A 24,451-nucleotide genomic window follows, 5' to 3' on the forward strand; every position below is an offset into this window, starting at 1 on the left:
TTCTGTCACATCCATCAACCAGAGGTAGTCCAGATGCCTTGGTTACCTCCCTCACACATCTCCTCAGTTACAAAGCTTCCTGATGTCCAAGAAGAGGGTGTCAAGGCCACACAAGCCCAGCCACCTTGGTGGGTCCTCTGGGGAGGGCTCTCTAAGGCAAGCCCCAACCACCTCTGCCAGCCTCTGAGGGGATGGGGCTGCTACAGCCTGGAGTCAGGGCCTCTGCCCAGAATTCACTCAATACCAAATCTTCACACCCCGGTACCAAGGGGTCTCCCCCAAAGCTGCCCAAAGTATAGTAGGCAATCTCTTGTGCCAAGACTGTCCACCCCACGGGATGCCAGGCTGGCGGTGACAAGGTGTGACACTCAGAAGACACAGGGAGTGGAGACCACCAGGAATCACTGGCCTGTACCAAGAAAAGCTCAGTGACCACTGGGGAGGGTACAGGCTCTTCCCTCGGTCATCCCAGTCAAGGGCTCGCTTCAAAAGCTTTGATGAGCTTAGACGACCTCTTCCTCCTACAGAGACTGCCAGTCACGTTGAGGTGGTGGAGGGGTCTAGAGGCAGCCAGAATCACACTCCAGGAGTCAGCGAGAGGCAGCAAGGCTGGGGGCAAGTGCCCTGCTGTGACCACATAACTTGCACCAAGAGGATCTTGACTGCAGTTGTGAAAGGCAGCTTGTCAACTTGAAAGAAGAGGCAAAACCAAATAAAGCCATCAGCTGCAAAGAACAGAAAAAGGTAGTAAATGGACCTCCTACTCTCAGTCCAGATAGATGTGCAGCCATTGAAGTTTCCAGAGAATTCATTCACCGAAGTTGGTGACAGCACAGCCAAGATTTTGAGGCCACATCATGATGCTTACATGCACTTAATTTTCCATGTTCAGGACCAAATTAAATCACTTTTGGTAAACAGAGATTTTGTTTCCTAAAGAGAAAGCTTAAAAGATTTCACCAGTCTTAACTCTTGTTAAGAAATATACTGCAGGGCCTGGTGGGGCAAGCGGTTAAGTGCGCGTGCTCTGCTGCAGCCCAGGGTTCGCTGGTTCGGATCCCGGGCGCACACCAACGCACTGCTTGTCAAGCCATGCTGTGGCGGCGTCCCATACAAAGTAGAGGAAGATGGGCACGGATGTTAGCTCAGGGCCAGTCTTTCTCAGCAAAAAGAGGAGGATTGGCATCAGATGTTAGCTCAGGGCTGATCTTCCTCCCAAAAAAAAAAAAAAAAGAAAGAAATATACTGCAAACTAAATTATAACACAAGCTTTCAACTCTTGTCCCTGAACAAATCGTAAGACATCTGAGAACGGAGAATGCTGGATGAGGAAAGGCTCTACTTGCCCCAGTCTAACCCATCTAGCCGAATCCAGCTCAAATTTAAGTCCCCTCTGCTCTGTCCCTCATCCTGTCACCCACTGGGGCCATGAGAACAATTGCCCTTGTCCTTCCAGCCCTCCATCTGTCCTCCCAACAGCATGTGCCTGCCACAGACTGCACGAGATGCTCACTAACATTCACTGGGCTCTAAGTGTCCTCACCCATGGTCTCACTCGGTGTCTCAAACCCACAGGCTGGGTGCTGTCAGTATAGCCATAGTCCAGATGAGGGAATACAGGCCAGGAGAGAGAGTTACCTGCCCAAGGACAAATGGTCAGCAAAGGGCAGACCTGGAATTTGAACCCAGGCAGATTCCAGAGCTTAATGCTGTCCTTGCCCTAAATGACACAAACCTGGGTTTACCCCCACTTGGCCCAAAGTTCCTCAGTGGTTCTTCCCTTGTTGGCTGGCAGCCTGCCCTGGACCCCATGGCAGAACTTCTGCCCATCCAGTCAGACTCACGTCTCCTACCTCACATCCATCCAGATGGCAACGCACCCTTCACAAGAGGCTTCTCAGACAGGCTCTTAACCAATCCTCCTAAAAACACTGGAAGGCAGGGCCAGCAAGATGAGAAACCCGAAGCCAAGAAGATCACACAGCAAATCAGGTCCAGCAAGTGAGCAGTACTGGGCACTACCATCCGGGGAATACAATTGTTTGACTGCTAGAGGGACTTCACAGGAGGGGGGCTCCCACAGCCTGGCCCTTGGACCATGCCACAGAGGGGCCTCCTGCATTCCACACCCCCTCTGGAGTCTCAGAACCACAGACACCCCGTTCCCCACCGGCCCACCGGGAGGAGATGACTCCCTCTCCTCACCCAGAGCATGGAGGCGGCTGGCTACAGAGGACACTGTCTTTCTACCTCCAAACACACAGAGAGGCTGCTCCAGCAGATGGAACCTCCCTCCACTCCCAGGCCCCTGGCCAACATGAATGCCAGAGCAAGGGGAATTCCAGGCGCAGTCCAGGCCTCTCCCAGCTGGGCCTTGTCCATCAGGGCACTTCAGTCAGAGGGCAGCCGGGAAGGAGGGTGGTCTTCCCAGGGTGGAGGACAGGCAGACAGCAGCACCAGAACCCGCACAAGCCACCTCCTCTATCCAGGGCATTGCTCACACTGCTGGGACACAGACAGGCCCCAGACAGGCCCTGTTCTCCAGAAGCCCGCAGTCCCACCTAGCAGGCTCTGCCGCATGGCCACCTGAGCCCCTTCTGGAAGTAGCAGCACAGTGCCCAGGCAGTAATCGCCAGGGAGCGCTCCATGGATGGCGCACCGTGCTTACAGCAGGAACTGTGCCTCCTCTGCACTGGCGCAGGCACTGGACAAAGAGGAAGCATGGCGTGGTGGAAAGAATACAGAACTGAGGCCAGCCAGAAAGAGCTGAAATCCCACTGTCCCTCTCACCCAGCAATAGCTGGAGCTGGTCCCTCAGCCATAGACTGCGCTGAGACTTCAATGAACTAATGAAGTGAAGTGCCCAGCTCCACTTGGGACACTCAGCAAGTGCCCAACCAATGTCCGCTAAATGAAGCAGGAGTAACAGGCCTGGAGAAAAGAACGATCCCCCTCTGCCCCACCTCATTAGGCCCAAACCCAACTCCTAGCAGAGGAGAAAGAGCCCTTTTTTACCACCACCACCAACACGCAGAAGAGCAGATAGACAAACCTTTGCCAAATCGACCAAAACCTTTTTCATCAAGCTCAAGGTTTCAGTACTTTCCACGGGGACTCAGTTTCACCTGTCGGGAGTTTAGTGAGTCTCTCTCAGCAACCCAAGGGATCCCTGATGAGTAGGCATCAGAGGAGGAGGCAAAATATGGGATGTACTGTCAAAATTGACCAAGAGTGACGATGGCATGTTTCACTTGGCTAAAGAACCCCTGAACAATGATCACAGTGCCTGTGGGTCTGTGCACGCTGTCCTGCAAGCAAGACTGTGTTGCCTAAGTCTCAGAGGAGAGAACACAGCACTCGAGCAGGGGACTCAGGAGATGAGGGTTCTCGTTCCTCTAGGCACTGGCTATGTGACCTTGGGAAGGTCACCACACCTCCTGGGGGTTGGATTTCTCCTTCGTAAGATCACATCAGCAGGCCAGAGAAGCTGGTGCACTCCTCAGTCCCTGGTCATTCTAAACATAATTCTATAAATTGTAATCCCAAGTATGCCGCAGGAGGACAGATTCTGAGCAGTCAGGTACAACCAAGGTGGCTGACAGTGTGATATTCACTGCAAATCAAGGTGAAAATGACCAACTGCTCACTGAGAATCACCAAGATGCACTCTGGACCCAAACTGCATCTTCCCTCCCCTTAACCCCAGAGGGTACCATGTGAAAACCTCTAGAAGGGTGAAGAAGCTGAAAAGACCAACAGGATGGTGGGGATGCAGGGCCTGCATGAGAAGTACCCTGAGACAACAGGCTGAATAAAACCTGCCCTCTTCATTCCAGAAAGAAGGTGGCTCAGAGGGGCTGTACCGAATCCCATGCAGGGAGACGCACCCGAGACCCGGTCCAGCAGAAACAGGAACTACCTGGATGACGTCTACAGCAGGCATTTCCCCCAGGGGTGGGTACCTTTCAGATTCTCCTTCACTGAGGCATGGCAGCAGCAGAAAATTCCAATAGGTTTATCCCACAACTGAACAGCAAGGTCTTTAAGCCCCTGCTAAGGGAAGCGAAGTATCAGTGGGGTCTATTCCAGCCCTTGCTCCTTCAGTCTTGGATGCACAACAGAATCAACTCAGAAGCTTTAAAAATACCAATGCTGAGACCTACCCCTTCTCTCCAAGATTCTGAGCTAATTGGTCCTGGATGCAGCATGGGCATCCAGATTTTTTTTAAACCTCCCCAGGTGATTCTAATGCACAGCCAAGTTGAGAACCACTGCTCTAAATTCTAGAAACTCAGCACACAGGGGCCTCAGCTCTCTCCCACAAACTCTTTAGAGGCAGAAAGGGCAGCAGACCCAGCCCGGCAGGCCTTGCAGGAGATGGGTATCCTCACCCCAACCCCCGTCCCCCCCCCACACGCAAACCAGGATCAATCTGCAAAGAGCCATCTGTCTGAGACAGAATGCAGGGCCTCTGCCCAGCCCTGGCTGGGGCATACCAAGTTCCCACAGGCCAGAGGATGTACAATTGGGTTTAGTTATTTGATTACTTCAGGCATGTAACAAAACGTGATATTGTACAAACCTGGAGTAGCAAGCACCACAAAATGATTTACTTTGAGACATCTGAATTACAAATGCAAAAAAAAAGAAAAAAATTCTGGAAACCCTTTTAATGATCTCTTTGAATGGAAAATGGAATCTGAATAAGTGGTGATGCATCTAGTGGGCGGCCAGATTTATTTCCTTTTTCCCCGAGAAGGTCACTGAGAATAATTATATTTTCTTGTGAATCTGTCTTTTGTAAGGATGAAGCAAAACATTTCAGTCTTCCCAAGTAAGGCACTGCCTTTGGTCCTAGGTAGATAGAGAATCCAATCACTCCTTAAAAAACAAACAAAAAAAGCTCTAGGAAATCGGGGGGAAGGAAAAGAAGCAGTTAAAATATCTAAGTTTCCCTGTGGTGTTAACAAGACTAAACAAAATTTATGCTTTGAGATAAAACAGAACCCAGGGCCTCTATCTTACAAACACATCGACCAATAGCATGTGTATGGATTGCCAGCAGGCTCTGACACAGACAGACCGGGATATAGCTACTAGCCTCTTGGCCTTCCAGCTGTGCAGCCTTGGGCCAGTTACTTGGCCTCTCTGAGCCTCAGTTTCTTCAGCTCTAAGTGCAGGATTGCTTTGAGAATTAGAACCTATGCAAAGGCCCTGGCCCAGGGTGGACCTTCGACAACCAGTAGGCCCTGCTATTATTCTTTGAACAATCTGCACTCATTTCAGCTGAATCCTGCGGTACCCAACTCTTCATGGTCCTGAATCTTGGACCTGAATCTCTGAACTTGGAAAGAAGCACATCACACCACTGCAGAAGAAGAATCTGTTTCTTTGTTTCAGGGGAGAAGGAAAAGAGAGCTGGAGGAGCTGGGCTGCCCCTGCATTCTGGGGTCAAAGGGGCTGTTTACCAGCATGATTTGCTTTCACCTCCTGAGAATGGCCCTGTGGAAAAAGTCCCTCCAGGGACTACAGATGCCTAAGGGGCGCTGTGGATTCCGTGATCTCCCTGCCTGGCCTGGCCAAGCTGCCCCCATCCCCCCTGCAAAAAGCAGCTTCCCGTGCAGCCCCCACAGCAGGAGAGACGGAGAACGGTTAAAGAAGGGGGTTGCCTGTCAACGTCTCCGCAACGCCTGACGTGATGTGAAATTCTACAAGGTAGACCCTTTGAAATGCAAAATCTTCCACAGTCCTTCAAACGTGTTGTTATTTTCTCGGGTTCCTAAGGCTGCTTTCAGACCTACCCATCAGCATTTCCCGTCTCAATCAAGCCACATGTAACAAAAAAAACAAGACAACGACGAAGGCTGGCTGCAGCAAAGACGTCTCTGTTTTCTGAAAAAGCTCAAGTATCTCCCCAGTCGGTGCAAGGAAAGAAAATTCCTGTCCTCAGCTCCAGCCTCCTTGTGTCCCTCCTCCCAGCCTAGTGAAGCCAAGTTTCCTCTGGAAGATTTCCTCCCATCCTAACCAGCACTGCACTAACTCTGCTGCTGCTCAGGATCTCAGAGAACTTGCTTAAGACAAGAATCCGGGTGCCCTCTGACCCGAGTTCGGGAAGGTTAAGACAGACGCCACCAAAACCACAACCTGCAATTCTTGAAGCCCAAACCTGGATCCCAAACTGTGTGCACAGGAGGTTTGGATTAAACATCAAAAAACAAGTTACCTTAAAACAAAGCTGTTTGGCAAAGAAAATTACTTTCCCATAAGAAGAACCCTGGGGAACAGTAAATTGCTTTTGAATATAGACTTTTCAGTGGCACGGTCATTAATCACGTTAATGTAAACTGCACTAAAACAAAAATTTTCTAAGCAAGTCTCTGGGCACATCAGCATATCCAAGCCTCTGGGTTTGTTTCCAAAGTTCACATCCCGGCACGCAATGAAACTGCTGTTAATGGGGTCAGCTATTACAGTGCAGTCCCCGACCTTGGGCCATAATAAAGGTGACTCAGCCATGTAGAAAGAACCCTCATAAAGTTAGGCAGGAAACAAACACAGAAATTAATCTGAGGAGAGTCAGTGATTTTGGGAAGTGTATTCATTGGACAAGTTTAAACAGCAACTGTCCCTGGATGATCAGATGTTTCAGAAAGGAGCTGAGGGAGATCAGTCAACGTTCCTTGCAGCACCCAAGTCCCTCGGCTAGGCCCTGTTCTGGAGGGTGGAGGACAGGGCAGCAGCTGGACAAGGCGAGGAGGGGAGTGGAGCCCAGCAGAGTTAAGCTGTGCTGAGCCCCGCCAGACCGGGCCATGTGCTTCGTGTTGGCAACAAACCGGTTCTTTCAAGAGAGGAAGAGTCTGACAAAAAGGACAGCTGCAGCAAAGCAAAAAGACGAGAAGCAAAAACCTCGAAAAAGCCCCGGGTTTGGGATTCTCCCCTCAAGTCAAGAAAAAAAAAAAAAAAAAATCACCTTTGGGGTTTGCCAGAGCTAGTTAATCTATTAAAGTGTCCCCCTTGCTGGATCAATTAAAGAGAGCCCCTCCACATCTGGTTTCCATCTAAAACTGAAACTTGTATTATCAGCATATTACATAACAAATTATGCCTGCAGGTTTCTTTTATTACACATCAGAGAGGTGTGTGTGGTGGTGGTAATGATGGGGGTTGTGCTGATCTGAGTATCTGCTTATTTCAGTCTTTTTTTAAGGGCAAGAACAAAAAGTTTTCCACACAGTACGCAATTCAAAAAAGTCACACTGCCCGGATAACACATCAGCTGAACAGTCCAACAGTGGGTCCAGCGCTCAGTCTTCAAGGCCCATAGCACCAAGCAGTGGGTGAGAAGGGTGTGCTTTTTAAAGAGCAAAGATACACCAAATTGCTCTGAGGCGTCCTCTGCTGCCAGCTCCCAGACTGTACACAAGGCTCCCTCCTCTCCAGCCTCCTGCAGGGGGGAGAGCTGGCTGGCCTTTCCTGAGCTTCAATCAGGGGTCAGGTGCCTGCTCCCTGAAACCACTTAAAGCACACTCAGCCCACTAGGCTTCTACCGACCTGGGGAGATGGAGAGACCAGGGGATAGTGAAGGAATCAACCCGGGGACAGAGAAAGATTAAAAGATGTGGAGAGAGTCTAAGAAGTAACAACAGGGCTTCCCATAAAATGTCAATTAAGTGTAGCCACCATGGTGACAATAAGGTATCTTAAAGCTCTTCCCAAAAGAAGTTTATGAACTTCCAAACTGCTACTACATGCGACATACCCTAAGTTGAAAACAGAAGGGAGGAACTGACTTAAAACATTATCAATCATAACAGTGGAATGCTCTACTTATTCTGCCAGCCTTAGAATATTCAAGTCCACTTCTGCAGCAATGGCACCACTAGCTTTTACTTAAAACTTGTCTTGATGTCAGGATGACTGCACATCAATATCACCTTCTCAAGGGAAAATAAGAAGTCCTTGGGCAAAATTATTTGAACTGGTCTTAAAACCACCTTGTCCTCCAGAGGGGCATTTGGGAGAAAAACACAGCCCTGCCCCAAGCTTCTCCTTCCATTTCGGGACTGTAACAGCGCCCTGGGAGCTGGATCAGCATGCTCCTAGGTCTGCAGGACCGCTGGCAGTATCCAGACGCTAGCCAAGTGCAGACACAGGGTTAAGAGCTACCAATCCTGAACTTAAGACCCAAACCTTCTCCCACTAACATGGGCCTATCAACTGGGACAAGAGGCTGTTCTCTGTTTATCTACTTGTCCACAGCTAAGAGAAAGAAAAAAAAAAGCCCTACAGATCTGCAATTCAGTATCAAAACTGTAACTGAGATAAGTTACTGTTAAGTGGATAAATTAAAATGAAACCAAAACCTGGCCAAGTCAGGAACAGTGAGTTTCACCCAGTCTGCTAACGCCATTCCTTCTCAAGTCCTCAAGCCGGGTGGCATTTTTTAACCCGGCGTCCAGGATCTGGAGCAAGGAGGGATCCCCTTCCAGCCGGCGGGAACTGCTGGGAACACATATGCTAGAATGTCATTTGGAAATCTGCTAATATGTTGTAAGCAGCACAAGGCGCTTGCCTGGCTTCCCAGGCCAATAAACAATGCCATTCCAACTCCTGCAGCAGTCAATAGAAAACAGCCTCTTGTCTCCACCACCCAACAATTCAACAAACATTTGTTACTGTTGAACAACCGTCAGCCTGGCTCCATCTGCACCCGCTCCGGCAAGGCGAGCGCGGCAGCGGCACAAATGCCCTGCCCAGGGTCCCGGGCCCGGAATGCAGCCCACCGCGGGGGCCACTTGCCCATACCACCGAGTCCGGAGACTGTAACGTATGTAAGACTCGGAGTGTGGCCTATAGGAGGCAGAATCCCATTCATCAAATGCTGCAAAGAGCTGTTCTTTGTTCACCATCTTATGAAGTACAGTACGTGTTAATGAACTCGGGCGGTCAGACGGAGGGAGCCCGGTTTCAGCCGGCGTCCGGGGGCGAGGGACCCGAGTAACCCGGCTCGCGCGACTCGCCGGTGCTCAGCCACCCTGTCCCGCGCCACCAGCATTGTTCCCCAAGTCTGTGGGCGGAGGTGGGTAGTTGGAGGGGTGCCCGAGAAGCCACATGGGACGACGCACACCGAGAGCCCTCCCCGGACTCTAGGTGTCCTTGCCTCACCAAGAGAAACCCCGAGCAGGGAAGCCGACTCCCAGGGTCTTGCAAATCAAAGACCGGCAAAAATGTGACTCGACCAGTGTGCCCGTGCCGGACGGCCCTTCTCGCCATGTGCAAAAGCCACGCCGGCGCAGGAGCCCCCCATTCGGGAAGCCCCCGCCGCGGCCACCCCGCGGGCTTCCTCGGCCCGGGACAGAACGCCCCTCACCCACAATGTGACCGCCCCGGCCGGTCCAGCAGCCGCGGGGCCCGCCGCTGCGCGCCCGCATCCCGTGGGTGGCGGACGCAAACTTCCGCGAACAAAAGAGTTGTCTGCAAACGATGCGGGAACTTCGGGGCGAGCGGGACCACCTGGGTTCCGGGGCTCAGCGCCTTAGCCGCCGCCGCGAGCCAGGACTCAAGTTGAGACGCGGAGAGGAAGACACCCCCGGGCGCAGCCGTCCCCGCACCCGCCCCGGGAAGCGAAGACTTTTCCGCAGGGGCCGGGATGGTTCGTTCCCCTGGCTACGCTCTGACAAGTCTCACGCCCGCACCAGGGGCGACACTCAGCGCCCCGAGAAACCACCCGACCCAACGCGAAACAAGGCGGAAAAAAAGGAAATCAGCAACATAAAAAATAAATAAAAATTTTTAAAAGGACAAGCCCAGCACACACGCGAGCAGGGAGGGCTCCCTCCAGCCGGCGGCCGGGGCGCACATAGCAGGGACCTCCGCTCTGGACCGGCCTCCCGGCCGCCACCGCCGCCGCCCGGCCCGGGGTCGCTTACTGTGCGCGGCGGGACGCTTCGCGCTCGGGCCCCGCGCCGTCGCCGCCGGCGCTCGCCAAGTCGTCCGGGCTGCCCGCCGCGCGCACGCTCTCCTGCCGGCGCCGAGCGCTTTGTACCGAGCGGCTCCCAGAGAGGAGGAAATCGACTTGTCACTTCCTGAACTGTTTGCAACTCGTCCCTTTAACCAGCCCCAGCCAGGCCGCCCGCGCCCGCCGCCGCCGCCCGACCGCGGCTGCGTGTCGCTGAGTCCGGGGCTCTGCGGGCGGCGTCGCGGGCCCGGGCGCTCGGCGCGGCGGCGGCGGCGGCGGCGTGCAGGAGCCGGGCGGCGTGCGGCGGCGGGCGAGTGTGCAGTGCGCGTAGCCGCCGGTGGGCGGGGAGTGGGGGGGGTCGCAGCGCGCCGCCGGCGGGGCTAGAGGGCGTCCTGCGAGCAGCGCCGCGCGCCGCTCGCCGAGCTCGCGCCTGCGAGGCCCCGGGACGCGGGAAGTGGCCCCCGGGCCGGGCCAGGCCGCCGCCGCCACCACCGCGGCTCCCCGGGCCCTGGGCCAGGGGCCCCGTGAGCGCCCTCCCCCGCCCCCCGCACAAGCCGGGACGAAAACCCTGGGCCGCGTGGACTTCAGACGTCCAGCTTCCGGGTTATTGGGGTTTTTTTGAGGTTTTAAAGAAACGATCATTTCAGTGGCGTGCTGGGCGGCAGGGGAGGGGGAACCCTGTTAGTTTTGTCACACTTTGGGAAAATAAAGCGCTGGTTTCCTAACTCGGGGCGCTAATCGAAATAAAGGAATGTGTACTTCAGAAGCCACATCCAAAGTATATGCAACTGGTGAAGGAAGGATTTGTGGTTGCTAAGCAGAGGCAGAGCATGTTTAGTTCTGTAACTTAGGATGTTGACTTAAGTTCAGGAATGTAACCCTGATAGAATAAGCAGAGTATTTTCATTGTGCTGCTCACCTGGGGGAGGGGGATTGTTTTCCTTGTGAAGTGAAGCCCCAGATTTCCCATTACTCCTTCCTACTGTGTATGTTATTTTATTGACCTTGTATCCAAAAAGAGATTTTTAAAGAGAAGGTTTTTAAAAAGAACTCCCTATGCCTGTTTTGTGTTCTCCTTTGCCAAAAAAACAAAACACCTCATTACTTTACATGGATTGTGTCTGCACCATTTGAATGGTTCTATTCATAAATCAGGAAACTTTTTCTGTTGCTTCTAGGAACATTTAATTGGTTTTAATCCAATGTTTGAATCCCAGTATCAAACATAAATGAACAATTAACTTCTTGAGCTTGTGTGCACTTGGGAAACTATTATATTTCACCGCTATTGCTGAAATATTTCACTTTCTCATCACACTGGACCCATTCTTTTTCAGAAAATCCTGAGCTAACATCTCCTTTCACACTAACTACAGCTCACTCCAGTGATTTCTGCTGCAAGATTAGGATGGGCAAAAATCAGACGGATGTGACTCCATTCAAGCAGATGATGTGGGATATAATCACTTCATCCTTAGAAAGCCAAAATGAACTAATAGGCAGAATACTAAGATACTGATATCCTTATCCATAAACATTGCTTTAAAAAATTTTATCAAGGGCCAATTTTGAAAGGAGCAAGTACTAAGTCTTCCTTGGTTGAACAAAGAAAGGCACAAGGGATAATTTGAAAATGCTGCCACACTTCCCTAATGCCATCTTATCACTGCGTCACTCAGCCTTTGAAAGCTTTAAGGATATAGTTTAATTTACTTGTTATTAGGAGGCCTAGAGTGACTCCTGCTGGCAAACATTCAGTTTATTTCTGCAATTACTAGTTCATTGGGTCAACTTAAAAAACAAAATGCAGCGGTCCCAACTGGAAACAATTATTGCAACCATTATTCTTGTTGCTTTCAGGATGATTTTAGTCTCACAAAATTCCAAGGATTGTGATTATGGCAAGCTCCTTCGCTGTAACACCTCCTTTCCAACCTAAAGCAGCCTGTTTTTCTGGTTCTGACGCTTTCTTAAGAGTGTGCAGAACTAAAATACCTGTGTAAGGAGTTGTGCTCCTAACCAACGAATAGCTATTTCTCATTTACTTAATTCGAATCTTCAAAGGCTACAAATATATACACATTAAGGCCTGTCACTTAACCTTCCATACTATAGGCTCTTCCCATATTATGTAATAAGTCCTACAGACATAAAACACCCCACCTTTTAGGGCTATTCTACACAATTCTTTATTATAAAAAATCCTTTTCCAAAAGGTTGTATATTAGAGTTTTGCTCAATTCACAAGAGTAAATATAAACTCAGCAGAACTCCATATTAAAAACAATGTAAGTTGCAATCGGGGGAAGAGGGGCTAAGCTGCCTACCTTTGTGCAATCCTAAAAGGTCAAAACCAAATCAAAACCAGATTTAGAGCACAACCAGACACCTAAACACAAATTCATAAGCCAATTTAGAAATAAATCCATAAATAATCCAAAAATGATAACTTGTAACTTTTCCACTATCATCAACCAACAGTAACCTGGTTAAGCCATAGAACGCCCTGGGAAATATCAAATGTAGAGATTACCTACAGTCTCACTCCAAGACCAATATATGAAATCTAGGGATAAAACACAGCCATACTGGCTCTCCTGGCTCCCCTCAAAGCACAACTACCAAATGGAGGAATGCCTGTGTGTATGGTATGCATCATATGTCTACTCAAAACTGCCTGGGACATTTAAACTGAGTATCATTTTATACTAGAGAGCTCCCCCATTCGCAAGTTTAAAGCTCTTAAGCAACAAGAGACAATAAGGGTGTATTTTATGAAAAAAGGGTGTAACCAACTATACTTGTATCAACAAGCTAATAAAAGTATTCACCTAAGCACATTTGCGCAGAGGAGGGTAAAGGTTGGGAACTGATATGCACTAAGGAGTGTCCTAGGTAGTTAGTGGGTGTTTTATTTTTCTGCCTTTAGAACCAGATAAATGTGATATTCAAACAACAAGGAGCTAAGCTTTGAAGTCTGAGCAAGTACCAGTCAATGTTGTTCAGTTTTTCCCATCAAATCTATCATACCTATGGTCGTAAAAAGAGCTCACCACTAAAAAATGATAAACTAGTTTGTCTCTGAGAATAACACATTATTCTTTTTAGACTAACAAAGTAAGTGAAACAAATAGCAAACATGTTACACACTGGACCCAACAGCAGTATGCAGATGTGTATGTTAACCCCTTTATTCAGCTTCCAAAAGCCACTGGCTCTTTCTCACAACTGTTGTATTAAAGGCCAGTCATTCACATTTCACACTGTCCTTTCTACATCTGAAAAGATCTTTTAAAAACAGAACCTTTTGAAATTGTTTATAATAGATGTGGGAAAGACAGACATCACCAAGTCCACCTGAAGCATTTTCAAAGAGATTGGCTACTGAAAACAAGTTAGCAAAATACAATTCTTTGCAAAATATGGAAAGTTTTGGTTATAGATGGAAGCCAAAAATTTGAACCTACTATGGGGGCAATTTCCTTATGTGGATCTTATTCAGAGAAATTAAGTTCTATAATTGTTCCCACATCTATGATCCAGCTACAACTAACAGCCCTACCTACATAAGTGTATAACAACACACTAATCCTTCTGTTCTCTCCTTTCTGTTCTTTTTATCTTGTGTTCTGAAACCTTTCCACTGATGAAAATGAATTATAGCACTGGCTGGATATATACAGATATAGAGATACACACACATATATATATCTATACACATGTACATATACATATATATATATCTATCCCATATCTATACACACACATCTTTTTTAAGAGGTATTTTGATTCTTAAAGACAAAGTTACTTTTTGATTCAAGAACTAAATAAAACAAATTTATTTTCACTGAAAAATAACCACTGCAGTGAATTTAATGATATCAATCTAACTCCTTTGATACAAAATGCGAGTTGAAAGCAGCTTGAAGGGGAATGCCTATTGCAATCAGTACATGTGAACCTGCACAGCTTTGTAACCAAACGTCTAGCACCATTGAGGTACGAAGCATGCCAGCTGGGACGGCATTGTGCACCACAAAGTGTGGGTTGTAAGCCTAAGTCCTGAACACAAACCCTGGTTTCCAAGTTAGCAGGTGCTGAAAACACAGCAAATGTCACGCTTGCAACTCACTGGATGGAAGAGCTCTGGGTAAAGTAAGCTAAAAAGAACAGAGCAACAGCTAAAACTTAGTTCAATTTGATTTTACTTTGTTTGGTTTTGGGGTTTTTTTGCAGTTAATAGTAGTTATTGGTGTTATGTGCTACAAGAAAATACAAGCATGAAGAAACAGAGATTGAAAAGTTTATTTGTGGTAAATAAGCAAAAATAAATATAACGAAGGCTTTTCACTATCTACATGCAAAGTTACTGGCATATGTAAAACTTACCAAACCTATTTTACTATTTTAATACTAAGATTCAAAAGCATAATTAATTCCTTGCCTTTCCCTCATCTATTTATGATCTTAGCTGAAGTAGACTCTAATTAGTATCACTATAACATGGTTAGTTATCCATAACCTAGTTTGCCTCAGTCACTCCACCCAAAACGTAGCTAAAAACAAGTTATAGTATTTTCATATTGCTATACATTGAATTTAATCTAGAAAATATTTCAACAGCATACCCAAACTAAATGTTTATTTTATCATCTTCAAATCATTTCAATTATTTTTCTTAATATTCTTTAGTGGAATTCAGACTTAGTATTTGAGATACAAGCCCAAAATTTAACTTAATTTTTCTCTTCTGTCAACTATCTGCCATATAAGTCACGCCTCAAGAAAAATCTATTTTTAACTCATCCCCAGTGATATGCTTAAAGCTACTGCTATCCTGACTATCCCCATAAAAATGACACTGAGTGAATTTCATTTTCGTTAGGTAGAGAGGAAACTGTGAAACTAGATAGTCTGTGATTTCACAGAGTTTAAATACCCAATCTAAAGACTGAATCCCTTGGATTTAAGATATGAAGAAAAAAAATTAGTCTCTGGCTCCAATGGGCAGAACATTCCTGGGAGCAGTATGAAAAGAACATTTCCCCTAGATACGATATTAGCCTGTGAATTTCTTAACTCTCCTCAGCAGTCTGTCAATCTTCTACATTAACCAAAAGCAAGGGTGTTTTATCATACCCATTACTGTTTATAAGAGGGACTAGCCTTGCCTATTTTGTACGTGCATACCCTACAGCTGACCTGAAACAGAAAAGAACTGATATGAATGAGGACTTGGCTTGCAATTTTAAATACTATTTACAGCTCCTGTTAACTTTCATAAGGAACAAAAAAAAACCAAAAACTTTGATCAAAACCAGGTAATTCAACCATTGTACTGGTAAACTACCTAATTTAAAGTAGTGAAGCTTTGATTACTTTCTGTCCTAATGACGTACATATCCTATTCATCTCATCTATGTAAAACTTTTTGAAAATGGTTCAAAGACTTAACCTATTTGAGGTTAACTAGAGTAAGTGACACTGCTCTGGCCAGCATTTCTATAGTCATACTAAGCACTCTAGGCATGGAGATATTCACTTAACCACTGATAAAAAGTTTAAATAAACAAACCTAAAAAACCAAATGTTTTCTAGACTAGCATAAACAACTAATTCACTGCACTTTACATACTATACTGTCAGTTCTAGTATAAACTAAGGGCAAATCAGATAAACTATTTAAAGTATTACCCAACATCAAACTTTGAAATGCCACTATGAATAGCACTTTTAACTCAACTTACAGCAAGGAAAATAAACATGCCTGAGTGATGAAAGAAATCAAATCTAAATGATGCAAGGTAGAAATCAATGATAAAAATCTTAGCCCACTACTTCCTCAACGCCCAGTAAAAGACACAAATCCAACTTAACAACTTTCATTAAACCTGATGCATGGTCATTTGGGGCACCTGCTCTCAGTTCCCTTGTTTGAAGTCACTGGGAATAATACCTTAGCATTCAGATCTAAGGAAGGAAGGTACACCATACCCTTGACCATTTGTTTTCAATTCAAATGCATCCACATTCATATTTTCCCCACCACACCTACATTTATTACTAAATAATTTCCACTTAGATAATAATCTTAAATCTGAGGGGTATTCTTAGAGTCTGCTGAAACAAGTCAGAAAGGACATTTCATAAAAATCTGGCATTATGACATGTGGTCATTTCCCAACTAAATGAAAAGGTACTTCAGCACGAGCCCTATCTAGAGACTACGGAAAAAGGAGCTACAGAGCACGATTTTTTAAAAAGTTCTGAAAGGCCCACCTATTCCACACTGTCCTTCTGACTTACTTATCTACCACTCCTCCTCTTCTCTTCACTCATCTCATCCCTCCTGGAATACAAATACCTTACAATGGAACTGAATACATTAACTCGGTGGCACTGAGGATTAAAATCTTGAACAATTCAATATATTAGCTCCAATGAAAAGGTCGGTCCTTGGAGAAAAGAGTATTTATTTGGCATTGGTGTGTGCTAGGAATCATGCTAAGCTGCTTTACATTTATTTTTCTCATTTACTATTCACAACCCTATTATGTAGAGTCACAACTGCTTCTCGCTCCACTATATCAAACTGCTTCAAAGAAACGTACTGAAGGGAAACCAACCTTAAATAAGTATCTACTATGCATTAGGCACTTTGCTAGCACCCTTAACATACTTCAATTTCATTGAGGGGATAAACAGTTATAGGACAGTAGAGTAGGGAAGAATTAATAAGGAGATCCTTCAGATTATCACAATCTTGCTTAGGCCCAATCTTGATCTCGATATTTCTATACATAAAATTGAAGTGGACTAAACAATTAGATGTAATTTTCTGAGTTTCTTGGACAAAACATCTCTATGGTCAAATAAATACAAACTGAATTATCAAACATATATCAGAGACAATCAATACTCAAATCTAAAGTTTACCAATGAATGCACAAAGACGTTTTTTAGATTGAAAAATACTCATGTGATTGCTTCGAATGTTTTATTATATGTACATATACTTCTTCATATATATGAACAGATAGATACCTTGGTTTAAAAGAACCATAAAGTGCCCTAACAATTGATATTTAGCTAATGAAGTATTTAAACTTCCCATATATAGTGGAAACCTATTTTGTAGGCCTTTCTCTGAACCTTAAATCAATTTCAGCTGTTATTATGGACTGAACGTTTGTGTCTCCCCAAAATTCATATGTTGAAGCCCTAACCCCCTAAAGTGATGGTATTTGGAGATGGGGCCTTTGGGAGGTAATTAGGGTTAGATGAAGTCATGAGGGTGGGGCCCTCAGGATGGGATTAGCGCCTTTATAAGAAGAGACACCAGAAAACATGCTCACTCACTCACGCTCACTTTCTCCCCTCAAGCACGCACAAAGAGGTCAAGTGAACATACAGGGAGATGGCAACTGCCTACAAGCCAAGGGAAGAGGCCTCAGAATGAAACCTACCTTGCCAGCACCTTGATCTTGGAATTCCCAGTCTCCAGACTATGAAAAATAAATTTCTGTTGTTTAAGCCACCCAGTCTATGGCAGCCAGGCTGACTAACATAGGGATAGAGAAGAACTTTAAGTATCACCTACTGAACGCCTTTGTTTTACAGAGAGAAAAACTAAAGCCCAGAAAAGGAAAGTGACTGGCCTAGGTTCCGATCATTTTTTTCTCCAAAATTTATTATTAAAAAAAAATCATTTCTGGGGGCTGGCCCGGTGGCGCAAGCGGTTAAGTGCACACGCTCCACTGCGGTAGCCCGGGGTTCACTGGTTCGGATCCTGGGTGCGGACCGACGCACTGCTTCGCAAGCCATGCTGTGGTGGCATCCCATATAAAGTAGAGGAAGATGGGCATGGATGTTAGCCCAGGGCCAGTCTTCCTTGGCAAAAAGAGGAGGATTGGCAGATGTTAGCTCAGGGCCGATCTTCCTCACAAAAAAAAAAAAAATCATTTCTCTTTGATAGTTATTCTATTACCTAACAGATTTTAAACACAAATTATCTGTTACTATAATTAAAGGAACCAAAATAAATGGAATTTCAAGTTCCGAAAATAATCTGATGTTGGATTTGTCACAAATTAAATCATTAACCACATGGACTTAATAACAAAATGATCTCTCTTCCTTGGGGTATATAAAGTCTTTATCACACAGAGAGGTTCCAAGAGTAAACCTCAGCTCACTAAACGAACAAACCTTTGGAAAAGACAGGCTTATTTCATAGTGAGGTACAGCACGTGGAATTGCCCTCATAGTTTAATCCAGTTAATTACTTTTTAATTAAATAATGACTACAACAACTGGCACTTCCAACTACAAAGCCATACAGAATTCTGTCCTATCTCTTGAACAAACTATATTATCAGCGATTTGACCAACTGGGTCTCGTCACAGAATCAGAGCTTTCCTTCTAGACCTGTTAGGGTTCCCAGAGGGAATAAACAGTTCTGACTTGTGTGCCTTGCTTATGTCAGCTTCTCAAAAATCAACAAACATTATTCTCATTCGAAACAATAGCATAAAAGCAGTTTCACTGATTCACAAAGGGACCACAAAGGTTCTATTTATAAATAACACAACATGTAGTTTTCACTTACAATTTTAGGCCTTTCTTCCAAAACTTGCACACAGCTCTTTAATTCAACCCAGTATGTTTTATTAAATACCATATTATGATTTTCCCCATTCAGGCTCCAACGAGGCTTCTTGTTGAGGATATGGAAGGAAAACTAATTATTGCTGCTTCAGTGCATCTAAATTTATTTCATTACCAAAATCAACAGAGTAAAGGCTAGATGCTGTCGCAGAAAGGCAGAAGGATATGGAATGTAAACTGTTCTTTCCTCTACTCTGCCCCCGTCCCGCCCTACCCCTCCAAGTTCCATGGTTGGAAATCATCCTAACATTTTTCATCCTAACATTTTTTTAGCCAGGATGTACTAAAATTAGATGAGAACAAAGGACTGACATTTTCATTTTAGAGGAGGGGTTAGGAGAAAAATCTGAACTGGCAGCACCCACTCTCTTCTACATTTAGCCTCTTCCTCTTGACTATTCCCTTGTCTTTGAAGCGGTAAGGGAGGCAATAGCAGGGGAACTACAGCCACCCAACAGCACTTCTCTTCTGCTATAATCACTGATAATAATAAACTGCTTCATCTGTAAATATGTTAATGAAGAGTGAGAAATACAGTTCATGGTCCCCTTATTCAATCAGAGTACTTTTCATATGTCTTTCTAAGCTCCTCAGATAATATCCAGGATATACTAATTGCTGGTTCATGTGTAAATTTTTAGGTATTTGGAAAAACAAATGGGTTAGATTTGCTTTTCTTAAAAAGCTTCTGGATAGCATGCACAATAAAGATCACTCACTAACATACTTATTTCCTGATGCAGTAATAACAACACATATTTAAAAACATAACAGAAGAATTTACCATTTCTTCAGAATGGGACATTTAAAAATGAAAAAAAGTAGATTTTGGTTTTTTATATCTTCTAATAAACTAGGCAAGTAATTTGCAAATACTTTAAGGTACAATTGATCTCTTGGTTGTAAGTCTTTCTTACAATGGTATCAGCATGACAAAAGTACATTCTGCCAGCCTCTACATCCCAGTTTTTGAAGTTCTACTCCATAAAAGCAGGATATTGATACATTCATGTCTTGGGAATTATTCCTATCTTTTTAATTTGGTTTCCCTGGGACTAAACTACAGGTCCACACAGCGACAGCTCAAAATTCAGTTAGAGAAGCCCTTTTAATGATAGTCTAATGTATTGTGTTGTAAAGATTTTAAAAACTCAGTAAGTACCGACTCAAGCTCTCTTTTTTTTCTGGTTACTGGAGCCCATCTTGACATCTAAGCTGGAAATGAATGATCTTTCAGCAACACTCCAGGGATTTTGCTAAGGTCATATTCAATCATTCATTAGGCTTCTTACCCCTCGCTTTTGAGAGTTCCATTGTAGAGCTGGTTTTATTCAGCATTTATGTAGCCTGTGGGCTTGGGTATTTGTCTGCTTAATGTTGAGTTTCATTTCTATGCCCCTAACATAGGAATCCATCAATTGACCAAAGAATTTCGAACTATTCTTTTACTTTTCTAACAAATTGCATGGTATGTATGAAGAATAAATTAGCATTAATTTTCTTCCATTGACTGTCAAGAAAACATGCTCATGTGCTCCCCCTTCTTCTAAGGACATCTCTGTTTCCTGCCTAACCAAGAGAAGTGATAAGGGTTTCCTAATTTTTTTCCCACTATGCAATTGTCCTTCAACCTACCATGCTCCTGCCTCCCACAATAAAGCTCTAGGTCATAGGCAGCCTCCTTCCAGTGAAGTGTACTAGACAAGACTCCTTTCAGAGCCCATCAACACCCGCCCCACAATTAGCTAAAGAGGTTACTACTGTGGAACACAAGACATTTGGTCTCTTGCTCTCAAAGCAGAAGGCTGTCTCTGGAGCACATACACTCTAGCACAGTACCAAAAGCAGGAAATCAAACCCAGGTCTCCCCAGAGCAGTAGAATGCTGGCCTGGAGAGCAACTGACTTTTTCACATTTGTGTATATTTTCATTGTAGGCTACCAGGCACACATGTACGCATAAATATATAAAACTTACTTAAGAGAACATAAACCAAAATCTATTAATATAGGCAGAGATACTCTATTTCTTTGCGTATCAACTAAAAAAATTAGGGCCGGCCCCGTGGCTTAGGGGTTAAGTGCGCGCGCTCTGCTGCTGGCAGCCTCGGTTCAGATCCCGGGCGCGCACCGACGCACGGCTTTTCCGGCCATGCTGAGGCCGCGTCCCACATACAGCAACTAGAAGGATGTGCAGCAATGACAGACAACTATCTACTGGGGCTTTGGGGGACAAAAATAAATTAAAAAATAATTTTTTTTTAATTATTTCAAAGCCATATAAAACTTAATTACTAATTTAGGTTCCTTAAAAATTAAGGTTTCTATTATACTCTGATGAATGTGAATTAAAGCCAACATATAATACTGCATTACAATATCACAGAAATTTAAAAATAAATAAGTGAATTGAAACACGTTATTCATACAAGGGCCAGCCCTGTGGCTTAGCTGTTAAGTGCACACGCTCCGCTAGTGGCGGCCCAGGTTCGATCCCGGGCTAGCACCGACGCACCGCTTCTCCAGCCATGCTGAGGCCGTGTCCCACATACAGCAACTAGAAGGGTGTGCAACTATGACATTCAACTATCTGCTGGGGCTTTGGGGAAAACCAAGGAGGAGGATTGGCAATAGATGTTAGCTCAGAGCCGGTCTTCCTCAGCAAAAAGAGGAGGATTAGCATGGATGTTAGCTCAGGGCTGATCTTCTTCACAAAAAGAAAAAAAGTCAACATATAATACTGCATTACAATATCACAGAAATTTAAAAATAAATAAGTGCATTGAAACACATTATTCATACAAAGGCAAAATCTTTTTGTATATGTTTACCTCCCTTCTTCCCCCAAAATAAATAGAAAATTGCTTGCATATCACAGATGAAGAAGAAAGGCAAACTCACTGCTACTACAATGGGAAAAAAATCATTCAAGGACAGTGTACTTATTTTAAAATGGCTTTAGTCAAGCTGCCAAGAGTAGTGTCAGGTTTGATTCTCATATGCATAAATGCCAGTCCCAAAAAGCAACTGTAACTTGTGCACCTGGCTTAAAACAAAATTTTCTGAAACCTTTCTATCTGTTAATTGGTGTAACCCGCCCATTCAGGCCTCAAATCCCTTTGGACTTGCATACGCACTTCCTACACACAGAAGTGCCCTGTTATGCAGCAATAACATCATAATGAAAAGCAACAATACTGTGCAGGCTCCACAGAGAAATCTCCTTTGCATTTCAATCAAGTTTCCTCAAAATAAAAGTGTCTTTTGATGAAATAAAATTACAATTCCAACTTCTTATCCAGAGAAAACAGCATTCACTACATACTTACTGCTCCCTTTTATAAGTGTACAATTTCTTTCAGTTATCCCCCTTTTCATATGATTTAACAAAACTAAGTTTAATAATAACATATTTATGACTTGTTTCAGTAACTTGGGGACATTTACTGGCCTGGTTTTTAAAGCGCAATATTATTTGAAAAGACAAATTTATTGTTAGCATTTTTGGGCCTTCCATTTGTTCTGATTTAAACCTCCAAGAGGCTGGCTTCCAGTAGGATTAAACTCATAAAAGGAGATGACAACCCCCTTTTCCTAACCTTATCAACAGCTCCATGATTCCCAAACAAAATCCTTCATCTTTACAAACGGAACACACATAATACCCCCATGATAGTGACTCAACGAGCTTTTCAACAAAGGCCCACTCCAAGCCATCAGTGACTCAAACCCAACGTCTCAGTCCACTTGCACAAAAAGCCTCTTGTGTTAGATTGGTGCTTTAACATAGCATATACTTAACAACTCAGAATTCTAAAAATGTACTTACATACTATTATCATATTTGAAATCAAGGAATATTAATGTGAAAAAAACAACAAAGACCACATCTCCTCAATAAATTATAAAACTATTTATATGTTTCCATGGTTTAAGATCCCATGTCTAGTTTGTAAAACCAATACAATTTTTTTTTACCGTTTAAATCACATATATTTTGAAGTAATTTCTCACTTTTCACATGTTAAAAACTAGAGCTTTTCAAAAAATGTTATTTGTGTTGAAAGTTTATGTAAATGTGTTCAGTTACCTTGTGCAAGGCAGGGAGTAATCTTAATGGGTGATTAATGTTGATCTAAATCAAACCATCCTCCTCCCCTCTCTTGCCACTCCAGGGAAAAAATGAAAAGAAAAAAGATGTAATGCTAGACTTACTCATCACCGGAGTAACATTTACCAAACACACAAAAATTCTGTTCATTCTGTAACCCAACAGGCCCAAAAAGCTGAAAATCATCAAAAATTATATCCCTTTTTTTTAAAAAGTGATTGTGACTCCAATATTAAAATATTAACCCAAATACAAAATGGTATTAAATATTAATATACCTTAAATATTAATATTCCTTATCTTTTCAAAAATGTTAATAAACAAACTGTTTCTCTTGCTAACTAGCCCCTAACTAAAACATCTTTGTCCCTGTATCCCTGAGAACTTTATAAATAAATATATATATAAATAAATATATATAAATATATATACAAATAAATATATATAAATAAATATATATACAAATAAATATATATATAAATAAATATATATATATAAATAAATATATATATATAAATATATATATATATTTATACGTAACTTACCACCCTTTCACAGAATGACACGATTCACTTCTCGATTAGGCGAGTCTTTTAAGACAAGTAGGGAGATGGTGAAAAGTAATGAAGGATGACTCACTATTCTCACAGTCCATAGATCAACACTGTGACTAACAAGGAGCTGCAGAGCTCCTAAAAATAACTGCCCACTTCTCGAACAGTATCCTTTACGTACCAATCCTTGTTCCCCAAATGAACTATAAATGCCATAAAGACAGAGACTTAGCACCTGGGAAGCAGAATGGGTTTTAGAGTCAGACCCAGAAAAGAATCCTGGCTCCACCCTGTACTAGCTGTTTGATACATCAAAACAGGAATAAGTAATATACACCTCAAGAAGCTGTTTCGAGGATACAATGACTTAGTAAGATAATATAACTTAACACAGTGCTAGCATATAACAGTATCGCTTAGCTGTCTTTCCTTCTATTTCCTATTTATCCCTCACAGTGTGTAAAAGACCAATAAGTCACAACATACAAGCTCAATAAATATTTCTTGATCAACTGATACATTTATCTTATTTTGTTTAATTATATACATGAAGGCTATAGGACTTTCTCAGGTATTAATTTTTTTAAAAACCACCATTCAACCCAAAATATTATACTTATTGTGTTTCATAAATAGTCTAATAAAACACTAAGCAAGTTGTTTTGCTTATTATTCTGGCCCTGGAATAGTTTGGACAAATCTTAATAAAAAGCTATATTCAATTCAACTTTACCAAGGCACAAAAATCAAGAATACATGCTTTCTGTAAATTCATTTACTGCTTTAAAATTTTAAACTGTTCAGCAGTTACAGGAAATTTTTTTAGTCAAAAAGAAAAATATTTACATTTCAAATACAAAAGAAATTTTAAAATTATTTTTGGTTGATCTCTAAAACCCAACCACTTACATACTCATGATTTTTTTTACCAACCTATTACATCTATTCAACATGTGCATCCTGTGTACTTACTAAGCATTTATTTGCACTTGCATTTTCTGTGTCAGGTTTACTTTGATGTAGAGCTTCTTAAAAAAGCTAACTGAATTTGTCCAATGACAAGTCTCACGTTTTTTGGAAAACCAATGCTGCTACACTGTTTCCAGATCTGCCTCCAAAGCTGAACTTGGGTGTTGGCAGCTCTTCGAAAAGTTCAAATCC

The 24,451-nt window shown here is 43.7% G+C and overlaps 1 protein-coding gene across 4 annotated transcripts in view; it reads right to left on the reverse strand.

The window, feature by feature from the left end:
* The window catches only part of EEF1AKMT2 (EEF1A lysine methyltransferase 2), a 76,547-nt gene that overhangs the window by 26,321 nt on the left and 25,775 nt on the right, over positions 1-24,451 (reverse strand). For 2 of the 4 annotated variants that reach the window (XM_058544241.1, XM_058544244.1), the window contains one exon: positions 24,360-24,450. In XM_058544241.1, coding sequence (XP_058400224.1) covers positions 24,360-24,450 — 91 coding nt within the window. Of the gene's footprint in view, positions 1-24,359; position 24,451 lie in introns of those variants that run through there. The other 2 variants (XM_058544243.1, XM_058544242.1) reach the window with 1 other exon arrangement.

Source organism: Diceros bicornis, chromosome 6 (assembly GCF_020826845.1).
Source record: "Diceros bicornis minor isolate mBicDic1 chromosome 6, mDicBic1.mat.cur, whole genome shotgun sequence".
NCBI classification, from domain to species: domain Eukaryota; kingdom Metazoa; phylum Chordata; class Mammalia; order Perissodactyla; family Rhinocerotidae; genus Diceros; species Diceros bicornis.